The sequence below is a fragment of the Rattus norvegicus genome, chromosome 2, assembly GCF_021556685.1.
Source record: "Rattus norvegicus strain SHRSP/BbbUtx chromosome 2, alternate assembly SHRSP_T2T, whole genome shotgun sequence".
NCBI lineage: Eukaryota > Metazoa > Chordata > Mammalia > Rodentia > Muridae > Rattus > Rattus norvegicus.
The window spans coordinates 243887677-243910885 of NC_141535.1; the positions used below are offsets into that span (position 1 = coordinate 243887677).

Here is a 23209-nt window from a genome sequence, read left to right on the forward strand (position 1 = left end):
TTTTCCCCTCCGAATCATTCTATGTCTAGCAGAAGAACTCTCTGAAGTAAAGAAGGAACGTAAGGAATTGATGAGACAGGTGTGAGGGTCCAGAGAACTGGGGAAGGGAGCGGGCCTTCAAAATGAATGAATAAACACGGAAGAGAAGCCTTGCCAGAAACAAACCACAAATACACAGTAATTCTATCAAGGTCAGCCAAACACCGAGAAGAATAGGTTTCAAAAACGGGCAATTTGCCCGTAATGCTGTAAGCTTAAAAGGAACACAGCTAACAAAACGGCACAAGGTTTTTATGTGGAAAACTAGAAAACCGTATTTAACAGCTCAGAACTAGGCCTACTACACACAGCAACATGGCAACGGTCACTTGTGCCGGTCAGTTCTGTCAGCTTGACACAATCTAGAATTTGTAGGGAAGACGTTCTCATTGAAGGACTTCGTAGGTCATGCCTGTGAGGGATGTTTCTTAACTGGCTTAATGAAAAGGGGAGACCATTTCGTGAGCTCGTCCTTGGTCTGTATAAAAGTGGAAGAAAAACAAAAACAAAATCTAGCCAAACAAGTAGGCATGCATGCATTTATTCTGCCTTTCCAGGGAGGTGTTCTACAACTAGCTGAGTTCCTGTCTTGACTTCTTCAAAAGGGTGGACTGGGACCTGGAACTGTAAGCTGAAGTTGCTTTTCGTTGGAATATTTTACCCCAACACAGAAACTAGGATACATGGATAGGACATTTCTGAAAATGAATCTACACACCAATCTCTACAAAAAAAAACTGTATTTGAAATTAAAACCAAGATTATGCTATCTTGATAAAGAGCTAACTAGAGAGACTAGCCCACCTGGAAAAGCGGGTGAAGCGTATCCGTCAGCTCTGTATTGCTGTAAGGGATCGCCTGACACACAGGCAAGTATCAAGGAGAAAGAGATCTTTGTCTCATGGTTCTAGAAGATTGAGTGGCTGCACTGGTTTGTGCCTCTGGCAAGGGTGGCATATCCTTGTGGGAGCACATGAGAATGAGTGTTCATATCACAACTAAGATGAGAGGGAACCAGCAGGGGCCTCACCATCCCTATGAGACTTTGTCTTCAAAGATATGAAGATTTCCCATAAAGGCCCACCTCTCAAAGCTTTGTAGAACCTCCCAACACATCTACCTGGGAGACCAGAGTCTCGCATAGACCTGTGGAGGACATTAAAATGGTAGCAAGAGAGGGATGCCCTTCCATGATCAGGATATAATTTAGATTTTTTTTCTAAGAAAATTGCACTGTTGGAAATGTGTCGCCAAACAAAATAACTAAATAGCAAAAGCATAAGCAGACCTATGCCTAACATCAATAAAGACCCATGTCTACACACCAATAAAGACCCATGTCTACACATCAATAAAGACCCGTGTCTACACATCAATACAGACCCATGTCTACACATCAATAGAGACCCATGTCTAGACATCAAGAAAAACCCTCATCTACACACCAATAAAAGCATTTCAAAGAGGAAAATGGCTTCCCAAGGTGAACACAAGATTGTTTCCACCCTCTTCTGCATTGGTAAAGACCTCAGGGAAGACCTCAGAGACTCAAACCTCAGAAGACAGTAATGACAATCAAGGGGCTCAGCTGATACAAGTGTGGGACCAGTAACTACTCCTGTGCTGGGCACCCTGCAATCCACCTACGGGGATTACTTACCAACTACTCATGATTCCAGGGCTTCAGCACACGTCCTCAGATTACTCCCCTCTTAAGGGAGGCTTTATTTTACCTAGCCTAGTCTTGTGCTTCTAGTTCTTTTGTGGTGAGAGGGAAGAGACTTTAAAGTTGTCGTTAGTGGAGTATAAGAAGCAAAGCCAAGCCAAGCGAAGGGAACTGTCCATGCACCTGGAGTGTTGAGCTTTGGGATCACGCTCAGGTGCTCACCAAGCTGAGTGGTGGTGTGCTGTGTGTGGGAGGAAGGAAGCACATCCACTTCTGCCTGGCCAGGGAGGCAAATTGGTACAAGATGAAGTCATGAAGTTGTTGCAGACCCTTGTCTACCCCAGTGGATCACACTCCCAGTCTTCTCCATGGAGATAGCATGGCCAAATTCTCAACAGCAGTGAGCACAGGAGCAGGGTGTGAACAGCACCATTGAGCCCAAGGGCTGGGTGTGAACAGCACCATTGAGCCCAAGGGCTGGGTGTGAACAGCACCAGTGTGCACAAGGGTTGGGTGTGAATAGCACCAATGAGCACAAGGGGTGGGTGTGAACAATGACAGTGAGCATAGGGCAGGGTGTGAAGAGCACTGGTGAGCACAAGAATTGGGTGTAAACAATGACAGTGAGCACAAAGGCTGGGTGTGAACAGCATCAGTGAGTATAAGGGCTGGGTGTGAACAGCACCAGTAAGCACAAGGGCTGGGTGTGAACAGCACCAGTGAGCACAAGGGCTGGGTGTGAATAGCACCAGTAGCACAAGGGCTGGGTGTGAATAGCACCAGTGAGTACAAGGGTTGGGTGTGAACAGCACCAGTGAGTGCAAGGGCTGGGTGTGAACAGCACCAGTGAGCACAAGGGCTGGGTGTGAATAGCACCAGTGAGTACAAGGGTTGGTTGTGAATAGCACCAGTAGCACAAGGACTGGGTGTGAACAATGACAGTGAACATAAGGGCTGGATGTAATTTTCTGGCCTGGGACTTTAGGCCTTTCTTGTTATCTTCCCAACAGACCGGCTAGAACGTGTATGTGATGACAGCCCTCATTTCAAGCACACAGTTGATAATGGCAGCATTTTACATGGGAGAGTAACCCCAGGGAGGGAGCCATGGTCCCATCAAGGAGAAAAGCTGCCTGACCAATTTCAGTGTTGGTATTTCCTTAAGGGGAAGGGAAAAAAATCACTCTTCCTTGTTTTATGAGCCAGCAAGCGTTGGCTGCTTTATCAAAATGGCTGTGCTGGCACCATATACAGTTCTTCTTATACCTTAGATCTGTGGTGTGCAAAACTTGAGGTAAATGGAATTGTTTTCGTGCGTTGTTGTTTCAGTGTGTGTGTTTCCACTAAAATGAGCTGAATTAAATAAATCAATTTTAAAGATACTAAAGAAAAACATGATGTGTGGCTTTGTTCCTGGCACAGAGCTGTTGGATTTCTTGAGTGCCGGGCATGCGTGTCTTTGGCTCTTCCTAAGAACCCCTCAGAAGGCCATGTGTCAGCATGGATGAGGTGTCCATGGAAAAGGCCTCAGGTAGACTCAGGACAGAGTGGGTGGTGGCAACTTCAGCTCTACTCCATGATACCCAGGGAGGGAAGGGAGGTTGGAGATAAGGCTATTAAAATTTTCTTGGCATTTCTGGGACTTGTAGATATGGTGCACACACTGGGAAGCTCTGTCCTCTCCTGATAGTTTGTGCCCTATGCCTCTCTGTTCCTATGTTGCGTCCTTTATAATATACCAGTGTATGTAAGCCACATATTTTCTGGGATTCTTTCAGTCTTTCCAGTAACTTATAAAACTAATGAAGGGCAGCATGTTTTGTCATTTTTCTGTCATTCAGGGAGTTGCTGGGGTTTGGGTTGGCATGTTGGGGGCGGGAGCAGGCAGTGGGGGCTCCAGTACCTTTGGTGCTCAATGATTAAGCAGAATTAATTCCTGGATGCTCAGTTGGTGATGAAGAACTGATGTGGAAACCCTTGCCCATTTGATGTCAGAGGTGGAAAGAGAAAAATATCCTGTGTAGGCTTCCACCTACACATCATGAGGAGGGCAGGATGGGACCAACCCTGACATTTGACATAAACCTTTCAGCTTTGCCCCTGCATCCACGGAACTCCTGTAGCCTCAGTCACAGCATCAACGTCAGGTACCACACCGCACAGTCAACATGGCCGAGAAACTCTAGGACGCTGAGATGTAAGCTTAGAAACATATTGGATTTTATCCAGTGTGGCAGGGAACAAGAAGTGACTGTAGACTATGTTGGAAGGATCTGCTTGCTCGGTTCCCAAAGCCAGAACTCCGACTCTCGGCACATGCCACGTGTGAGTGAAGACAGAGACCGATAGGTCTCCAGGAGAGCTGCATGTGGCTCCCCTGTGTGGAAGGAGTCATGTCTGCATCCCCCTCTTTCCCTCCCTCTGTCCTAACCGAAATGCACATTCCAGAAGAATGGTTCCAGGATTCTGAGCAGTGAAAATACCACACTGGCTTATGAGTCTTTTCAAACATCAATGGACACAGTCGTTCAATTTTTGTGTTCATTTAGGATGGATACAGTAGATGCTAAGAAAGCATAATTTACCCCATTCGAGGAGCTGAACAGCATCTTAACAAAAGCAGCCCAGTATTTCTCAATCCAGTAGTGAGGCCTTCGTTAGCTGGCAAGGATGGTGGTGTACGGTGATCCCAAGTTCATCCCTGGGCATTGCTGACTGAGACTTCTTTTAAAAAAGTTAAACATCAAAAGGTATCTTAGAGCAAGTATTTGAAATAAAGTTTATAAGGAACTACACTTTTAAATAAAATTAATGCATTCTATTAACAATTTTTATGGAGGGTTTTTTTTTTGTTTTGTTTTGTTTTTTTGGCAGATGATGTATTCAACTTTCAAACATTTGCCAAAGGGGAAAAAAACCTTTGCCAACACACATGGATGGATTTGCCTATTTCAGACTAGAATTCAGAAAGCTGCCAAGAAATCATTGTTTGCCTTTGTTGCTGTTATTTAATCCCAAAAATTTAAGTACAAAGTGAGACATATTTTTAAAATCACTTAATAGTAATAAGGCTATCCCTCAGTGGTAGAAAGCTTGTTTAATATATGCCTAATATAGTTCTCGTTCAGTACACCCACACACATGGATACATACACACACATACATACATATACACATCGATGATAGATAGAAAAATGGATGATAGATAGATAGAAATATAGAAAGAAAGAAATATAGAAAGAAAGAAAGATAGATAGAAAAATAGAATTATAGATAGGTAGATGGATGGATAGAGAGATAGATGATAAGATAGATAGATAGTTAGATAATAGATAATAGATAGACAGATAACAAAGAGCAGATAGAAAAGAGAAACTTAAAAAAAATGCTAGGAGATATTCTTACCTGGTCCTCAAAAGACAGAGCCTGGGCAACATCTCTTGGGAATCCATCAATAACAATGCCTTCCTCATCAGGTATTTGCATCAGTTTTTGTTTTATCTCCGTGATTGTCGTCTCCTTTAATACAAAAATGAGAATCTACAGTGTACTCCAGGCAGGAGCAATTGTTCTTGCCCAAGAGCAGGCAGTCATGCAGTGGTACCTGTGGGGCCAGCTCCCCGTTGGTGATAATCTTAGCGATCAGGCTCCATTTTCTGTTGCTGCTGGCACTGTGGATTTTCTTCCTCAGTAATTCTCCCACTGAAATGCACTGGAATCCATACCGCTCTGCGATCTTCAAACTCTGAGTCCCCTTTCCACTTCCTGGACCACCTGGCATTCAAGATAGGCAGACCTAAGACCTTATAAAAAGAGGCATTTGGCCATGACAGCTACCATTCTCCTAGGAGATGACGACATGGGACAAAGTCTGCTGTGCACTCAGAGGTCTCCCCATGATATCATAGATTTTTGAGAAAAGTTAGACTTTTCAAGCAATCAACATTTACACTTGGCGAGGCTATGGAGACGGGTGAGTCAGCTAAGTGCCTGCTATGCAGGGTCTGAGTTCCAGATCCCATGTAAAAGCTGGGCACAGAAACACTTAGTCTCAGAGGTAGGGAGGTGGAGACAGCAAGATCTCTGGGGACCACTCTCCAGCCAACTTGGCCTACTTGGTGAGCTCTGAGTCAGTGAGACTGTCTCAAAAAGCAAGGGGGACAGCTTCTGGGGAAGGACACCTGAGATTGATCTCTGCCCTCTACACAGATGCACAATCATCTGTGTATACACACACACACACACACACACACACACACACATACACACATGCTTCCATACGCACATGCACAGACACCACACACACACACATGCACAAACCTCTGTGTACACACACATGCTCACACACACAGCACAAACCACACACACACGTATACAATCATCTGTGTACACATACCACTCTCTCTCTCTCTCTCTCTCTCTCTCTCTCTCTCACACACACACACACACACTCACACACACATGAAAAAATACTTTCCTTGCCTAAACTACTTAAAATATGTTCAGTGGCTACTCATTATGACACGGAATTAGGCTTCTATTTTCATATTCAGCACAAGATTCACAGTGCTTTTATTGTCGCTCTTTGCAGAATGACCACCGGTCACTGGCAGTGCAAAGTGCCAGTCTCTTACGCTTGCTTGCTAATAAGATGGAGACACGCTGTACTCGAGGCACTAGTTTGCACTCATGTGAATACTTGCAACGCATTGTTATTTATTTTCCTTCTGTGGTTACTAGGGAATAAAAGTTTTATTTGCCAATTAAGGAGAGTAAAATCCCCCATTTAAAAAAGAAAATATCTAGCAGGCTAGCTATCTGTGTTAACGTTTAAATGGAGAAAGCAGCAGATTCATAAAATTCTTGGCGATATTATTTGCATTTTTAATGTTTTAATGGGCATTTAAGACTGTGAAGTAAGTGTTAAATGAAATTCTAGTTTCTGCCTTCTTGAAAATTGTTCTAAACCATTTCCACTTGCCATCCCTTGAAGTTTCTGCTCGCTTGTTATCACCCAACTCCACATTTGCAGATTTGCTACCTAATTCTTGCTTCCGAGACGTGAACAAGAGTTCAAACAAAAGTTAGCAATCGCGGAGAGCCACCATGCCTGCTGTCATACCTATGACAAGAATGATTTTGGGCCGAGGCCTGGATGGGTCAAAGACCTCATACTCTTCTATCAGCTCTGCGGTCTCAGACAGGTCCGTGTCGCTCTCTATGGAAAACTGATGGATTGGAGGGAGCCGGTCATACCGTCGATAGGGAAAGTTTGAATTTTCAGGCATGACTGAAAAAGAGTAGGATAACTTTGAAAAGGAGAAACAAAGAAGAGCGAAGCACTTTTCACAGTTGACCGATGAGTACAAGAAATTGTATCAACTAGCCAGTCTCTGAAAGGCTTCCTTAGCAACTCAGACTTTCAGAGACACATCGTCTCATGCTCAACACCCATGGTAGCATGAATATGGTCACAGGCAATGCATCAGTGAATGAGGGGCCAGTGTTCTAATAAAACTTTATTGACACAGATGGATAGGCTAGACTGGGCCACCTGCATTGAAAAGGGGTAACTCGGTCCAGCATCGTTTCATTTTACTTCACAGCCTCTGCAATGCTATTCTGGAATTTGAGACCCTAATGTTACCCAGCCGCCCAGGGACTCAGTGTCTATGTGGAATATACTCTATTTTCTCCACAAATAAAAATGTGTCCTTACTCTGAGGGTCCAGTAAAGTGTTTAGTGGCATAAAGATCAAATATCTAATTTGTAATACCTTTGGATATTATATTCTAAACTCTCAATATTTAGTCCCATGGTGGTTTGAATGAGAATGGTCCTCATAGGCTCATATATTTGCATGCTTAGCTCCTAGCTGATGAACTCTCTGGGAAGGATTAGGAGGTGTGGCCTTATTGGAGGAGTGTGTCACAGACTTAAGCTTTGAGGTTGCTACAACCCATGGCACGTTTCCAGTGTCTCCAACTCTCCCTGTAAGACATTTGCCTGTCTGCCACCACACTCCCGGCCATAGACACAGTAAGCCAGCCCCTCAGTTAAATGACTGAATGCTTTCTTCTGTGAGAACTGGCTTGGTTGTGGTTGATCTTGACAGCAGCAGAACGTAACTAAGGTGGATATCTTTGGTTTTGTTGACTTACGATGTAAATGTGAAGATTTAATGTTATGTCTATATTGACAACAGCATTTGACCTTTACTTCTAGGTGTGTCTGTATATGTGTGGGTTGTGTGTGTGTGTGTATGGAGAGGTGTGATTTTAGTAGGAGTTAGCTAAGCTGTAGCTGTCTCTTCAGTTCTAGTCATTCTAGAACATATGTATTTAAATCTGACAGCCACATGCCCACCAGGGAGAAAGGCTCTCTTGGTAAACTCTGCAGGAGATCAAGGAGATCAGGATGATAAATGCATTTGGGCTGGAGTCATAAGAAAGGATTTTCAGAAGAGGAAGATTCAGAAGTTGGAGCAAACACGGGTGATGGAACATAGGCAGTGGATCCCACTTGGAAATAGAAAGCACAAACACACAGTGGTGTCCAGAAGACAGACGTGGCAAGCCCCAGACAGACGGATGGACAGATGGACAGATGGATGGACGTTATCTACCGTTGTCAGTTTATAGTTCATGGTTTCTTATCCCAGGTGTTGTGTCACCCAGGAAGCAGAGAACCCTAACTTGCAAACAACCCTTACAGGAGGGAGAAGGGTAGCTACCTGGCCTTCCATGAGGGCTCTCAATAGCTGACAAAGCTTCTAAACACAGCACATGCTTCATCTCCCAAGGTGCTCATCAGCTGGGACTCCCAGTTCTCCACTGATAACAACGCATGGGATCATTTGACCTCTGACTTGCTAGACTCTGACTGCAATAAAGGAGTCTTGGATGGCAGCAGGGAGTGATTATAGTAACCTGCTTTACCCTAACAATGCAGTAAGTTGAAGATCTGTCTGCCAATTGCTTGCCCTTGCCTTATGGTATTTTCGTTTAAGTTATGCACTTAGATGATGAAATATTTCATGTCACAGAATAATTTGTCAAGATAACTGTATGTTCGTATACCACTGTCAATATGTTTGCGGAAAATTATGAATCATTCTATTTCTAGAAATCTTTAAGTTTATGGGGTCAGTTAGAAATGTTCTTGACCCTGGGTCCTGCTAAGACTGAACCCCCAGTGAACTAGACTGGTGGGGGGAGGGCGGCAATGGGGGGAGGGTTGGGAGGGGAACACCCATAAGGAAGGGGAGGGGGGAGGGGGATGTTTGCCCGGATACCGGGAAAGGGAATAACACTGGAAATGTATATAAGAAATACTAAAAATAAAATGTAAAAAAAAAAAAAAGAAAATAAAAAAAAAGAAATGTTCTTGAATGTAGCAGTCTAACCCACCAAGTATGGTTTATGTCTGGGAAGGGGCAAAGCTACAGATCATCAGTTGTTAGAGTGCTTTTCTTTCCTGCATGAGGTCTCTTGAGTCCAAATCCTCAGCATTTTAAACAAAACAAAAACCACAACAGAAAAGAGTACAGATCACTTTATAAAATAAAAAATTTGTAATTGTAAAATAAATGAATTTAGAAAAAAAATGTTTTGTATCTTCCCAGCAGATATTCCAGGTACAGGACAGCAAAGTGTAGTATTTTCTTTTTTTCTTTTCTTTTCTTTTTTTCGGAGCTGGGGACCGAACCAGGGCCTTGCGCTCGCTAGGCAAGCACTCTACCACTGAGCTAAATCCCCAACCCAAAGTGTAGTATTTTCTTGAGCACAGTCCACAGAAAGGTCTGTCTGATGATTAACAAAAATATAATTAGCAGCATAATCACTGCTATGTGGACAAGGGAAGATACTTCTCTCTCTGGAGATATCTTTGAGGGAATAATATTTCTACTTTCCTCTTCTTGAGCTTCTTAATAACTAGCACATCATGACTTTTCCCCATGTTCAAGTAAAATCTAACTGGGTCAGGACTGATGTGACCACAAATACTAGAAGTTGTTTCCTCCTTTTATTTACTGCAAAGAAAGTTTGTTTCAACTTCCTGGTGTGGTGAAACTTTTGTGAGACAGTGTTTCTAGATTTTATTTTATTATTTGTGTGTGTGTTTGTGTGGGGTATGTACATGTGAATGCAGGTGCCCGTGGAGGCCAGAAGAGGGCAGCAGATCCCCTGGAGCTGGAAATCTAGGCACTGGTGAGCCAGTCCTGGTTACTGGGAGCTGAAGCTTGGGCCTCTGGAAGAGTAGGCAGCAGTCTCAAAGACTGAGCCATTTTTTCCAACCTCGCTACAGAACGATTTTGAATGTAGTTTAAATTTTGAAAATATAATTGTTTCGGCCATTGGAAAAGAATTAGTTTAGCTTCCCTTGAGTGGAACTAATTCTGCATTTATGGACTCTTAAACTCAGGACTTCATTTCACCGAGAAGGCTGAGTGGCCCATGTTTTTGACAAACAAACGCTTGAAAATGAGATTGAAAAACTGTGAATCTGCTCCACACACCACAGCTTCCAGTTCTCAACTGTTCCTGACACAAGCAATGAGTTTATTTCCGTGTTTTCAACTCAAGTGACAAATCTATTATCTTCAATGGTCACCGTGAATCTTTATTAAATTAACCCTTATAAACCATCCATGCACTTAATGAAAACACACTAATACGTACTCCATACTTGGACTCAATATTAGCAAGCCAAGACTCTGACTAATATACAAATGCTGAATTGTTATATAATAACTACTAATTTTATCTGCATTCTACTTGTGTACTTGGAAAAGGCCTATTTGCAATGTTAAAAATAAAACCATCATTCTTAAATGTAATTTATGTTGCAAGCTAATGAGTTTAGTGATATAAACTTTCATTATACTTACAGAAAATTGCTGACAAACGGTATGTTGCTTTCTTCCCCTTATCACAGGCGATTAGAATTAGCAACAGAAAAAGATAAATCCTCCCCAAACACTTATCAACCCAATCACCGAAAGCTCTCTCTCCAGTCTGCATGGTGTATCTTAAAGAGGTCTACTCTCCCGTGAGCCGCCTGTCATTCTGCACCCACATTACCATTTCGGAGGAAGGATCTTCGTGATTGTCCTCCATTTAGCGGTGGTAGCGTCTTCTTTTCCTGGCTGACGAATGTGTCCCACTTCACCTTGTCACAGCCTCCGAGCTCCTTGACTTTCTGTAAACAAGTTTCCAAGTACTCTATGGGGTCTTCTGGCTTGGAACACATCAAGCCGTTCAGCAGGCTCTGAAATATATGTGTGTAAAAAGGTAAAAATAAAATCTATTTTGACACCTTGTCCTAGTTTGCTTTCTTTTGCTGTGATAAAGTTCTAGATGCATGGAGAGGAAACGGTTTCTTTGGCTTACACTCTTGCGTCACAGTCCCACATCACAGAGGGACATAGGGACATTGGAGCAGGAAGTTAAGCAGGACCCTGGGAGCAGGAACTGGAGCAGCCACCCCCCCCCCAAGCAGGCATTGGAGGGGGGGTAGAAGGGTAGGGTAGAAGGGGAGAGGGGGGAGAGGGGTGGGAGGGCGGAGCAGGGGCCCTGGGAAACAGGAACTAGAGCAGGGGAAGGGGGAATGGGGGAAGGGGGGAGGAGGCAGGAACTCAAGCGGGAGTCTAGAGGCTAGCACTGCTGGATCAGGGACCCGGAGGCAGGCACTTGAGAAACTATGGAGGAATGCTGTGCCGGCTTGCCCTCGTGGCTAGTTCATCTGGATTTCTAATATAACTGGGATCACCTGCTCAGAGGTGGCACCACCCACCGGTGAGCTGAGCCCTTCCTCGTTGATTATTAAAGAAGACAATGAATGCCTCGCAGATTCCTCTTCCCAGATGTCCCTAGCTTGCACCAAGCTGACACACCCACTAGCACACAGGATCTTTCTTACGATGCTGTTGTGCCTTTTCTCTAAATTTGCCCGGTTCAGTTGTTTTCTTTTCGTTGTACAGACTAGATCTCGGAATGGCATTTGCATAACCGCCGTGTGCATCTCATTGGTCTCCGCTCATGTTCACGTTCGTCCAGTCCCGTAGTCTGCCCGCTCTTGTTCCCTCTTCCTTTGTCCCTCTTACCCGGAAAGGGTCCCTACTCCACTTTCATGCCATCCTATTGTTATGTATAGTTAAGTCTAGATTCCGTCCACAAGACAAGATACGCAATGCTGGTGCTTCCCCAGCATCCTCTCCCCTGTAGCCTCCTTCCTCACCACAACCAGCGCCGTTTGTTTCGATGCCACTTATTTGTTTAAATCTAGATTTTTACATGAGAAAAAGCCTGTGATATTTGTCTTTTGGGCCCGGCTTATTTCGCCTAACACGATCCAGTTCCAATCGGATCTTCTAGTGTCCCCGAAAGTGGCAGGATTTTGTTCTTCTGAATAACTGGCTAAAACTCCATTGTGTGCAAGTATCATATTTTAAAAAATCCATCTGTTGATCAATGTCTGTCCTAATTATTGTTAACTGTCAGTTTGACACAGTCCAGAGTCATCTGGGTGAGTCCCAACTGGAGGATTACCTAGATCAGATTGTCCCGAGGCCCTGTTAGTGGGATTGTTAATGGGATTTCCCAAGAGATGATTGATATAGGAGACCACACCACTGTGGGCGGAATCGTCCCTAGGCAGGTAAGCCTGGAAGGTATAAGGAAGCTCAATGGGTGAAACCAAAGGAAGCGAGCCAGGGAGTGTCGTTCATCCACGGCATTAATTTGGTTATCACCTAAGCTGAGCATATATCTTGGCTATAGTGAATCGTACTAAAATAAACTTGGGTGTGTGGGCATTTGTGTGGTTGGCTTAGATTCCTTTGAATGCCTAGAAGTAGCCTGGAGTCATATGGTAGGTATATTTTTAATATTTTACAAATATTAAAACATTTGAGACAGGGTCCCACACAATCTAATGTGGCTTTAACTTGCTAGGGAGTCGAGGATGATCTTGAATACCTAATTCTCATGACCCTGTCTCCCTTGTGATGGGTTCCGTACATCTATCTGGCTTATGCAGTGTCTGGGCTTTTACCTGGGGTCTCCTGCACTTGGGACAGGAGCTAAAGCTTCAACCCATTTCATTCCTGGCTCCATCCCCACAAGAAGCACATAAGGAACTTCCTTCCGTTAAGACTTCCAGCAACTTCTCCAGCATTTGCTCCCAGTGTTTGCTCCATTTCTTTGCAGTAGCTTTTCTGACCAGGGGAGGTGGAGTCTCATCGGTGAAGATTTGCTCTGCCCTGATGACTAACGGTGTTGACCACTTTTCTCTTTACATTTTTTAAAAGTCCACTTTGGAATTCTTTTGTGAACTGTATTCTTGGTTTCTTCTGTCCAGATATTAATTGAATGATTTGCTTTGATGGTGCTTAAATTTATGATTCTTCAGATGTCATGCATGTTAACTCTTTGTCAGGTAAATAGATGGTATTTTTTTTCTCCATTCTGTATGCTGTATTTTCCCTCTGTCTTACAAACACTTCTGAAGTTCAGCTCCTTGCTCATATTGCTGGAACTGCTGGGGTTTGATTGCTCAGAAAGCTTTTGCTCATGCCTAGATCCACTGGGGTTTGTTTGCTTGCTCAGAAAGCCTTTGCTTGTGCCTAGATCCTGATGTGTCTTCCCTATGTTCCTCTAGTTGCTCCAGAGTTTCAGGTCTATATTATATTAGGACTTTGATTCACTCTGAATCAATTTTTTAGGGAGATACAGATTTAGTTCTACTCTGCATGGGAGTACCCAGTCCCATTTGTTAAGAAGGCTGTCTGTCTGTCTGTTCTCTAATGTTTGTTTAGGCATCTCTTGTCAAAAAATTGTGAGTCTTTAGCTTCGTGAGTTTTTTCCAGGCCCTCCATTCCATTCCATTGGTCTACACATCTGGCTCTGTGCCGGTATCATTGGTCTACACATCTGGCTCTATGCCTGTATCATTGGTCTACACATCTGGCTCTATGCCTGTATCATTGGTCTACACATCTGGCTCTATGCTGGTATCACGCCGGTTTTGTTGCTATGGCTACGCAGTATAATTTGGTGGTCCCAAACCTATAAAGATCTCTCTGTCTCTGCCTCCCATCATGCTGAACACAAGTGAGAATTCAGCTCAATGTTCTCTGCCTTTCAAAAGCAAGGCAGGCGTGCCTTTTAATACAGAAGAGTGTCGTCAAGGCAAGACCAAGTGCATCATGGGAAACGAAATGTCCTCATCGTTATTTATGCCCCTCAAGTCTTACCCCATGTTTATTAAAGCCAGCAAGGCTTTAGCTCTGCTGTGAGGTGGGCTTTAAAGAACTTTTAAAAATATATTTATATATTGCTTATTAAGTGTTTGGTATGTAACACACACATGCTTCACAAATGTTGGCTTTGCTTCCTATCATGGTAATTATCACAAAGCCTTTCCTGAAAACCCAGGCTGGCCTGTGGACCCTTGCTCACATGTTCCTAGGGACTCAGGATGAAACGCCACACTTGTTATTTATACTGGAATGTTGATTTGTGTGCCAGTCTCCCAAACCTTAAGATTTCAGCAGAACAGAGTAGGCCCCATCTGCTTTCTTCCCTGAAGTATAGTACATACATGTTGGAGTTTTGATTAGGACTACAAGATGGTTCCAAACTCATGTTTAAGTGAGACTTAAAATTGAAGTCAGGGGCTGGAAAGGTGGCTCAGTGGTTAAGGTATCTCTGTTGCTCTTGTAGGGGACCCAAGTTTGGTTCCCAGCACCCACATCAGGCGGCTTACAACTGCATATTCTAGCTCCAGGGCACCTGACACCTTTGACCTCCACAGGCGCCGTACAAACCCAAACATGCAAGATGACACATGTGCACACATGCCCCCCCCACACAATTAAAAATAGTAAAAACAAATATAAAATTTTGATGTCAGATTTTAAAATGCTAATTGGTATGCAATAAATCTCTACAGTATTTATAAGATTATAGAGGGAAGAATATGGTCTGACTTGTCTTTAATTCATGATACCTTGTAAAGCAAGAGGTCCACGTGCTCACAGATAATAAGCACTTAGAGGAACCAGGACTGTCAACCACACAGGCTTCGTTCTTTGGTGGAAGAACCGATAGCTGCTCACCCGGAAGGTTGGAGCGGACACTGCTTGTTAATCTGGTGATGTTTTGCTAGTCTTTGGTGCTAGCCTTCACCAGAATCCCCTGGAATCCTGAGCAGCGTTTCTCAGTCAATAGAATACGTCCTTATTATAAACCCCTCCTCCCTGGGTCCTTTTGAGCACTGCTTCTCAGCCAATAGGATGCATTCTGTATGTAAACGTCACAGGTGCTTTGCTAAGGAGGTGTACTTTGCAAAGGAGTTCAGGGGTAGCCATGCCTGAAGCTTTGTTGTGATAACTGTCATGGGGAAACTTTTCTCCAAGTTTTATTGTGTTAAATGTGTAAAAAACAAACCACTTGGCATCGGGCTCCAGAAGTTTGAATCAGCACTGGCTAAGTCGCGCTGAACCTGAGTTTCCCTGTCTTAGCTCCCTCTGACCGTGTTCCTGCCAGCCACTGTATTAGCAGGGACCCCTCAGGTGCCTGGTGTGTGTAACTAATGGAGACAAGCACATGCCAGTTCCCACAGATTCTACACCTTTGCAAACGTCGACTCCTGGAAACTGGTCCGAAGTGCAAAATATTTTCCTTTAGAGTGTTTCGTGGAAAAAGCATACATTATTATTCCCACCTGCACATTACTAATGTATAAAGCACTCACCCTTCAGAATGTTAACAAACCCTAACATAGCTTTTAATTTTTAAACCAGTATTTTCCACCACCACCACCACCCCCAGGCCTTTGGTGCCTTTGCTTTCTAAAATCCTGAATGGGGTGGGTTTGGCTTCATCAGATGAGATCATCTGCTGAGGGGCAGAGGAAGTGTCATCCAATTCTGTGAGGCAGGTTAGCGTCCACACTCCTGTTACTCTGTGGGCCAGAACCAACTGCATCAACACGTGAGGACTTGTCTCTCACGTGAACTCTTGTGTGTGCACTCACATATACTCTCAACCCTGTGGGCTTCACTACCTCTACTTTTGGGTCAGCAAATCTTGTTTCCCGGATATCAGTGGGTTTCTCAAGCGTAATTACCCAGATGGCCTCAGGGTCAGGACTCCAAGCCAGCTTCTCACATAATCTTTCTTGTACACTTTATGAAAACATGGAATGGAGTGAAAGAAAATACCAGATTCTCTGAACCTCGTATATAATCCAAGCACGACATTAATACTTAAAATCCAGGTCTGTTAATTATGTCTTTTCCTAAAGGTTAAGGTGGGTGGGTATATGCAGTAAAAGTTTTCCGAGTGGGAGACAGACATTTCGAGTTTCTCCAAACAAAACTAGTTCCCCAAAGGGCACTGATTTTTAAAGGGAGCAGTGAGCCTCACTCTTTCATTGATAATTCAAGTCCTTTTCCCTAAAAGCCAGCAGCATCCCAGGACTGAATCTAAGTGGTAGATGCTATTTCTTCGTCTCTGAGTTAGTCCTCTGAAAATGTAAATAATCTAATTAGACTTTTGATAGCATTCAACTAATTGCAACTCTTGGCTCTAAGGTCTGAGACCAATTACATATTACAATTTGTCATGTTACAAAGCTGCCACGAATTAGGAACACAACAGAACCAGCTGGAAGTGTTTCGTTTTTTAATTTATTTCTAAAGATGGAGTACTTTTCAACCACAAACCTAGCAGATATTTAATATCACCCAGAGAAATCTGAGAAGTTCCTTTACTTCCGTAGGTTTCGGTGATACACAGAATCAGTCGTCTGTTCCCATGATCTGTAATGACATGTGCTGCTATCTGTCATGTAGTAATGGTATGTGCTATGTAACTGTCTGGGGCTTTGGCAGGCACCTGGTTAAACTTTATATACTCAGAACGGTGTGAATTCTGGCACAGGAAACCCATTTTAGAAACCTGAGGTGTTTGATTTTTGAAGTCTGTACTCGTTACATGGACAATCAGGTCCTGCTTCCCTCTGAGCAACACACAGTGGGTCTCACCGTTTGAATGGAACCTAGAAGTCTCCTGGTCCTGTCTGGCTCTTGGCTGTCCTGAACCCAGTTTCTCCAGTATACTGCATTAGTGCCTCTCAGGTAAGCAAGCTGACACACTTTTGAGAGTGCGAACTATTTGGAGACATCCCATTCATATGCAGAAACGCCAATGAAAAGCTTGAAGCCTAAGCAGCTACCTACCTACCACAGCTCATTAGCACACACCTTACCGAGTTCTGTGAAAGGCCACCCTGGCTGTCACCTGGCACCAAGGGAGAGAAACAGTTCCCACAGTTTGCAGTCAGGCGTCTCTGCCAGGGATTATCTATCATTCTTTTAGAAGCGTAGAAATAAAATCGGGTTCACTCTTAACACTTATAATTTTTTAAAAAAAAAATCAGCTATTCATGTCCACATTTACAAAAAACCCAGCAAAAAACAAACAAAAAAAACCTCTCGAAGCACTGTAATTATGGCATTCTGTGTTCAGTAAACATAGTTGGGGGGTATTGCAAAAATTATTCTCTTAAGGGCTGCACTTTCCTTTTAAGAGAACAGATCCCCTAAACGGGAGAAAGAACACTGCGTGGCCTTTAGTTTATTATATTATTATATTATTCTACCACTTCCTTTAGAACGGGAGGCCAGGTTTTCCAGGACTCATCCTATGAAGCTTGGATTGGTATCGTTCTTTTTTGAATTTTATTTTGTTTTATAACCTAAGCGAAAGCACTTCGGATTTAGGGTGTTTTTAGATGGAATGTGGAGAGAATAATAGGAAGCAGGACTTCTCTCTGGGAAGCCGGCTGTGGCTTGAGCAAGGTGCCTTTAGCTCATTCCCCAAGCCTCCTTTCTCACGTTCTTTGAGAGTTACCGCATCCCGGGTCCCCGGTGCGGATGCTGCTGCTACGCCCAGCAGAGGCCAGCAACAGGAGTCACGCCTGTCTGGCCTCTCCCAGTCAAACCCAGTCTGTGTAGGTAGGCGGGAGGGAGGGTTGGGGCTGGAGGCTGCGGCCCGGAGGAAAGCCTGAAGAGCCTTTCAAGCAACCAGCAAATGCGCTCAGGAGTTCATTGACTGGCGGAGCAGAGCTTCATCGACCCAGGAGATAGCTGCACTTGATCGGCTGCGCTGTGTGTGTGTGTATATGCCTGTGTGGTTTTCTCGCTCCCTCTCCATCTTCATCCCTCTCCTCAGCCATCCCCCGGGAGAGTCGCTTCGTCCACGCTTTTCCCTCCCCTGCAGGGGGTCCCAACGCTTGGCGCCTGGAATGTTTAGATCTCTGGAACCTTCAGTTTCTTGTCCTGGGTCCGTGTGGGCGACAGTGCTCTCACCTGGCTTGACCCTCAGCCCCAGAGAGTGCGGCCAGGCCACGGTCTGCTGTCCACTCTGGGAGCCCATCTCGGGGAGATGCTCTGGGGGCAGCCTGCACCCAGAACCCAGCTTGAAGAGGGAAACTTGATCCCAAGATACAGATTTCGAAGCCTGCAGGGACCCTAGCGACCCGCGCGAAAGGCTACTTGACAGGGGCGAGGGTACAGCGAGCTTCTGTGAGTGCCTTCATTAGGTACTCCGCACTGGAAGGTGCGGCCGAGCGCTGGCCCTCTGAGCCCTGGGGACGGTCACTGGGGATCTATCGGCCACCCCAACCAACCTCTTACCTCGAAAAGCTGAGGAATGTCCCTCCGGGCCAGGTACTCCTTGGCTTCGTTGGTGTTCATGGCTGTGCGCGTGCAGTGGGAAGCAGAAGGGGAGGCTCCCGAGGTTGGGGTTGACGGGCGCAGCCCTCACTTGGATGCGCTCAGGCCAGGGTCCCCTCGGCGACTCCCGGGCAGCTGTGCGGTCCGCGCTCCAGTCGCCCCCGCGTCCGCGCCGGTCCCCGTGCCAGCCAGCAGCGAGCAGCGGCGGCTTCCCGGGCGCAGGCAGCGCGAGCGCCAGGGGAGGGGCGCGGAGGAGGACCACGAGGCCGACGCCACCAGCCGCCGCCTCCCGGCTCTGCGCGCTCGGCCCGCGCCTCCAGAGCTTGCTGCGGCGGCCGCCAGTCACGCTGCGCGGGCGGACGCGGGACGCGGGGCGCGGGGGTGGGGACACGCGGGCTGCAGTCACTCCCCAGCCCGCAAAACGGTCAGGGCATCTAGGACCGGGCGATTGGAACTGGATACATTTTCACTTCTACACACCACACACACGCATACACACACACACACACACACACACACACACCACATATACACACATATCTCACACACACACACCACAGACAGACAGACAAACACACACACACATACACACACACGCAGGCATACATACACACACTATACAGACACACACATATCATACACCCCTCACACACACACACCACAGACAGATAGACACAGCACACACACACACACACACACACACACACACACACACACACACACACACACACACACCATTTACCATGAGATCCATTAGGAGCTCTTCTGGGGGTCGGGGGAAACCCAAGTCAGAGAATTCATATATTCTTAAAGTTAAGGTCTTTCAGTGACAGGGAGTTGGGAGTGGGGAAGGAGGAAGCGTTCTGTTGGGTCTTTTTACATTTGAGTCCTTAAGGAAAGTTGGGCCAACTGGTTTCACATTTCCTTAAACCTTTGAGTAGAAGTCCTGAAATCCTTAGCACAAAACTTAGTAAGTAGTCAAAGAATCACTTCTGCCCAGAGGCACTGAAGGAAGAGAGGACTAAGTGGGGGGGAGCTGGGGTCTGCTTAAAACTGGAAAGGGCTGGATGAGTGGAGTGAGTTGATCTCAGATTAGAGGATCATGTGGTCCCTGGCCCAAGGGCCATCAGAACCCCCTAATAAAAGACAGCTGGCGAGGCACACTGGTGCCTACCCAGTTGCAGATCACTACCAAGGTGCACCCATCCTCCCCACAGCTACCAAGATGACTCATTCCCCACACAAGATGTCTTTTCACTACCTCTTTGAGAGATGCTCTGGGTGTCCTGAGAATGTGATCTCTAACTGCTTGCAAGGGCCCACTCTGGAGAGGGTATGTGGGAGAAAGGAACAAAGGCTACAGACTCCTGGGTCTGCGGTCTGGCGGGAAGCACACTAAATACTTCAGATTAATAACTCACCATCTGAATGTCTGTTTCAAGATCTATCACCATCTGAATGACTGTTTCAAGATCTATCACCATCTGAATGACTGTTTCAAGATCTATCACCATCTGAATGACTGTTTCAAGATCTATCACCATCTGAATGTCTGTTTCAAGATCTATCACCATCTGAATGTCTGTTTCAAGATCTATCACCATCTGAATGTCTGTTTCAAGATCGATTCTTGGACCTATTTCTTGGTCCACATCATTCTCTGTTGCTCAGGCCCAAGGATGGATACAGCTTTGTTTGACCAGAGGGAGGGAGCTCAAATTCTAATTAGTCCTATTTTGTGAATTAAATAAAATTTGTGAACATTTGTGAAGCCACGTGCCATAACAGTGTGTCGTGTGGTAACCTTGATAGAGGCCATTTTCAGTTCTGAGGACATAGGCTTCCTCTGTGAGAATATGTCTCTATTTATGTTTCTTTAGCTTAGTTGACAGCAGGCTCTGGAGGGAGCCAAAGCCATTTTTTGCCCTGTGAAACCACCGTCCTGGAAAATCCTAGGGTCTGGTGGCTTAGTAGACGTAGAAGCACAGGGGACTGAAGCGGTCAGTTCCTGTAGGTCTTCTTGGGGTCCTTCTTCCCTTGGTTCTGTTCCTGGTGTTATGGTTTGTCTTGTTCTGAGGTGATACATGAGTCTTAGCGTCTTTAGTAAATCCAGCAAGTGACAGCAGAGGCCCAGCAGAGAAGGGTCAGAGAAAACATACTGTAGTTAGCTTGAAAACAGATGTAGCAAGTTTTCATTAGCCTTGGAGAATGACAGCCGGTGCTCTCTGGCATATCCCAGAGTAGAGAGGTGCAGCCTCATAGGGCCGGAGCCTATGCAGAAAGTACAGGCTTCAAAAGCAGGGCTGATGGTTGGAAGAGAGCAGGAACAAGATCACAAGTACATCCTGGCCTAACCCATGCTGCCTTACCAGCTCTGTGATGATTCTAAGGCTGGCATGGAAAAGGCTTGAAGCCCCTCGCACTGCGGGGACACATTCCTACAAGCTCAAAGGAACGATGATGCTCTCCATATCTGCTTCTTTGGGAACAATTAGCACATCTCGACATTTCCCTACCTTATGTTCAGGTAAGTAGGTCATGCCCAAATATGTTTAAACAAAGATTTATGATTTTTGGCTCTATATTAAATACAAATGAAATTGTCCTCATCCTCTTCAAAATCTTTTGGTACGGCTTTAATTTTTACAGTTTTTGAAAATGCTTAACGTTTTGAAGGTATAAGGAGTTGGGACATCTGAGGGGAAATGAATAAAATTGTCTCTTGTGGTCACATCTTGGGAGACTATGGTAAGTTTTTGTGCTATGGCAGTAACTAAGGACACTGTCTCTTGCTGGCAACGAGCCTTGTTTCCATTGGAGAATGTGTGTAATTAATAAGTGTGTGTGATAAGTGTGACGGGGCCAGCAAGATGGCTCGGTGTCGACAAGTCTGGTGACCTGACTTGTTCCCCAGGACCCACATGCTTGGAAAGAGAGAACCGACTCCCCAGACCTGTCCTCTGGCCTCTACAAATGTGCTCCGGTGCTGTGGCACAGGTGCCAGCACCCATCCACCTACGCAAACTCAGGCAGACAGACAGACAGACAGACAGACAGACAGACACATACACACAGATACACAGACACACAGACACAAAACAAACAAATGAATAAAATTCAGTAAGTGATTTAAACAGTACCTGGGGAGGAAAAGGCAAAGAAAATGATCAAACATCCGACTGTGGTAAGCAAAAGCAGATAAAGCACAGAGAGTGCGGAAAATCAGACACAAGCAAGAACTTATCAGATAGCGGCCAGTGTGGTGGGGAAAAAAAAATTAAAGCTGACTCTATTGATTTGAAGCAACGGGGCCGGTCCAGACCTGTCCTGTGGGAAGGGGCAGGGGAAGTGGAACTGTAGATAATCACAAGACTGTGACAAGGACTTTTGAAGGGCCAGGGATGTTGGAGGAGGAAGGAGCTGTGGAAGGGATTGCTCCCTGAGTCAGCCATAAGGAGCTGGTTCCTGCTGACACACAGACCTCGCCTCAGCAAATGGCTAAGCCTGCTGAGCTTGTTCTTTCAGTGGCTAAGATGGAGGACCACTTGCCCATCCACACAGAGAAGGCTTGAGGACTCTACCAGACTCTAGACCAATGGGTCAGCCTTCCTGATGCTGCCACCCTTTACTACAGTTCCTCACGTTGTGGTGACCCCTAACCACAAAGTTACTTTTGTTTGTATTTCATAACTGTAATTTTGCTATCGTTATACATTGTAATGTGAAGATCTGTGTTTTCTGGTGGTCTTAGGCAACCCATGTGAAAAAGTTTTTCATCCCATGAAAGGGCTAGAACCACACGCCTACACTCAGCCCTCAGTGACCCCTGGCTGGCATGTCTGTCAGCCATCATCCAACTATGGTCAGGTTAGCAAGGAAGCATTTAGCAATAATGCAGAAAACAGCAAAAACAATGCTAGAGGAGGAGGGAGAAGAGGGCAGGGAGAAGAGGGGAAGGAAGAGAGCAAGAGGGGGATAACATTGGGCAATGGAGGGTACGATCATTTGTAAAAGAATAGGAATCTGTTGGTAACACTTAGTGGAATAGAAAGGAAACCTTTCTCATGCGGAAGTCGCCCCTCCCCCATGGGAGCTACATGGAGACAATGGCAGGGACTAGTCTAGTTGATGGTACTTGTGTAATCACAACATTGACCACAATGTGCAACAATGTATCGTTTGTTATGTGTCCACAGGTGCTGAGAACCTCAGAAAGTATACAGTGTTACAAATATGTCTATATGTCATATAAATTTTTAAAACAACCTGTAAGGTATACATTATTTTTATCATGTTAATCAACTCACCAAAAATCAGCAGGCCTAATCCTAAGGTTACCCAATGGCAAGCATTGGTTTAGTTACAGGCTGGTGCCATACAAGTCTTCCCTTACCCACCAGCAACACAATCCCTTGCAAGCTGACCAAGGACTGCAACAATTTCCTTTTGTCTCTATCACTGCCTCCCCTCAGCCCCTCCGTGTGTGTGTGTGTGTGTGTGTGTGTGTGTGTGTGTGTGTGTGTGTACTTGAGTGTGCAAACACAATTGTGTGGAGGCTAGAAGTTGACTTTGGGTCTCTTCCTTACTCACTACTCACCTTATTTTCTGAGACAGCACTCCTTACCAAACCCAGAGCTCACCATCTGGTCAGACAGGCAGGGCAGACAGCTCTAGGATCCTCCTGTCTCTGCCTTTCCAGCCCTAGAATTGCAGGCACAGGCCACCCTTCATGGCCAGCTTTTCCACCCACCCCACACTC

General features: G+C 45.2%; 1 protein-coding gene across 2 annotated transcripts in view; it reads right to left on the reverse strand.

Annotated features, from left to right (window-relative positions):
• Ak5 (adenylate kinase 5) overlaps positions 1 to 18801 on the reverse strand; it is a 188625-nt gene extending 169824 nt beyond the window's left edge. Inside the window, 5 exon segments of one of the 2 annotated variants that reach the window (NM_001108951.1) lie at positions 5111 to 5224; positions 5310 to 5479; positions 6828 to 6995; positions 10790 to 10976; positions 18412 to 18746. In NM_001108951.1, the coding sequence (NP_001102421.1) occupies positions 5111 to 5224; positions 5310 to 5479; positions 6828 to 6995; positions 10790 to 10976; positions 18412 to 18471 (699 nt within the window). In that variant the 5' untranslated portion in view covers positions 18472 to 18746. 2 annotated transcript variants of the gene reach the window in all.
• Positions 18802 to 23209: the final 4408 nt, after the last annotated feature.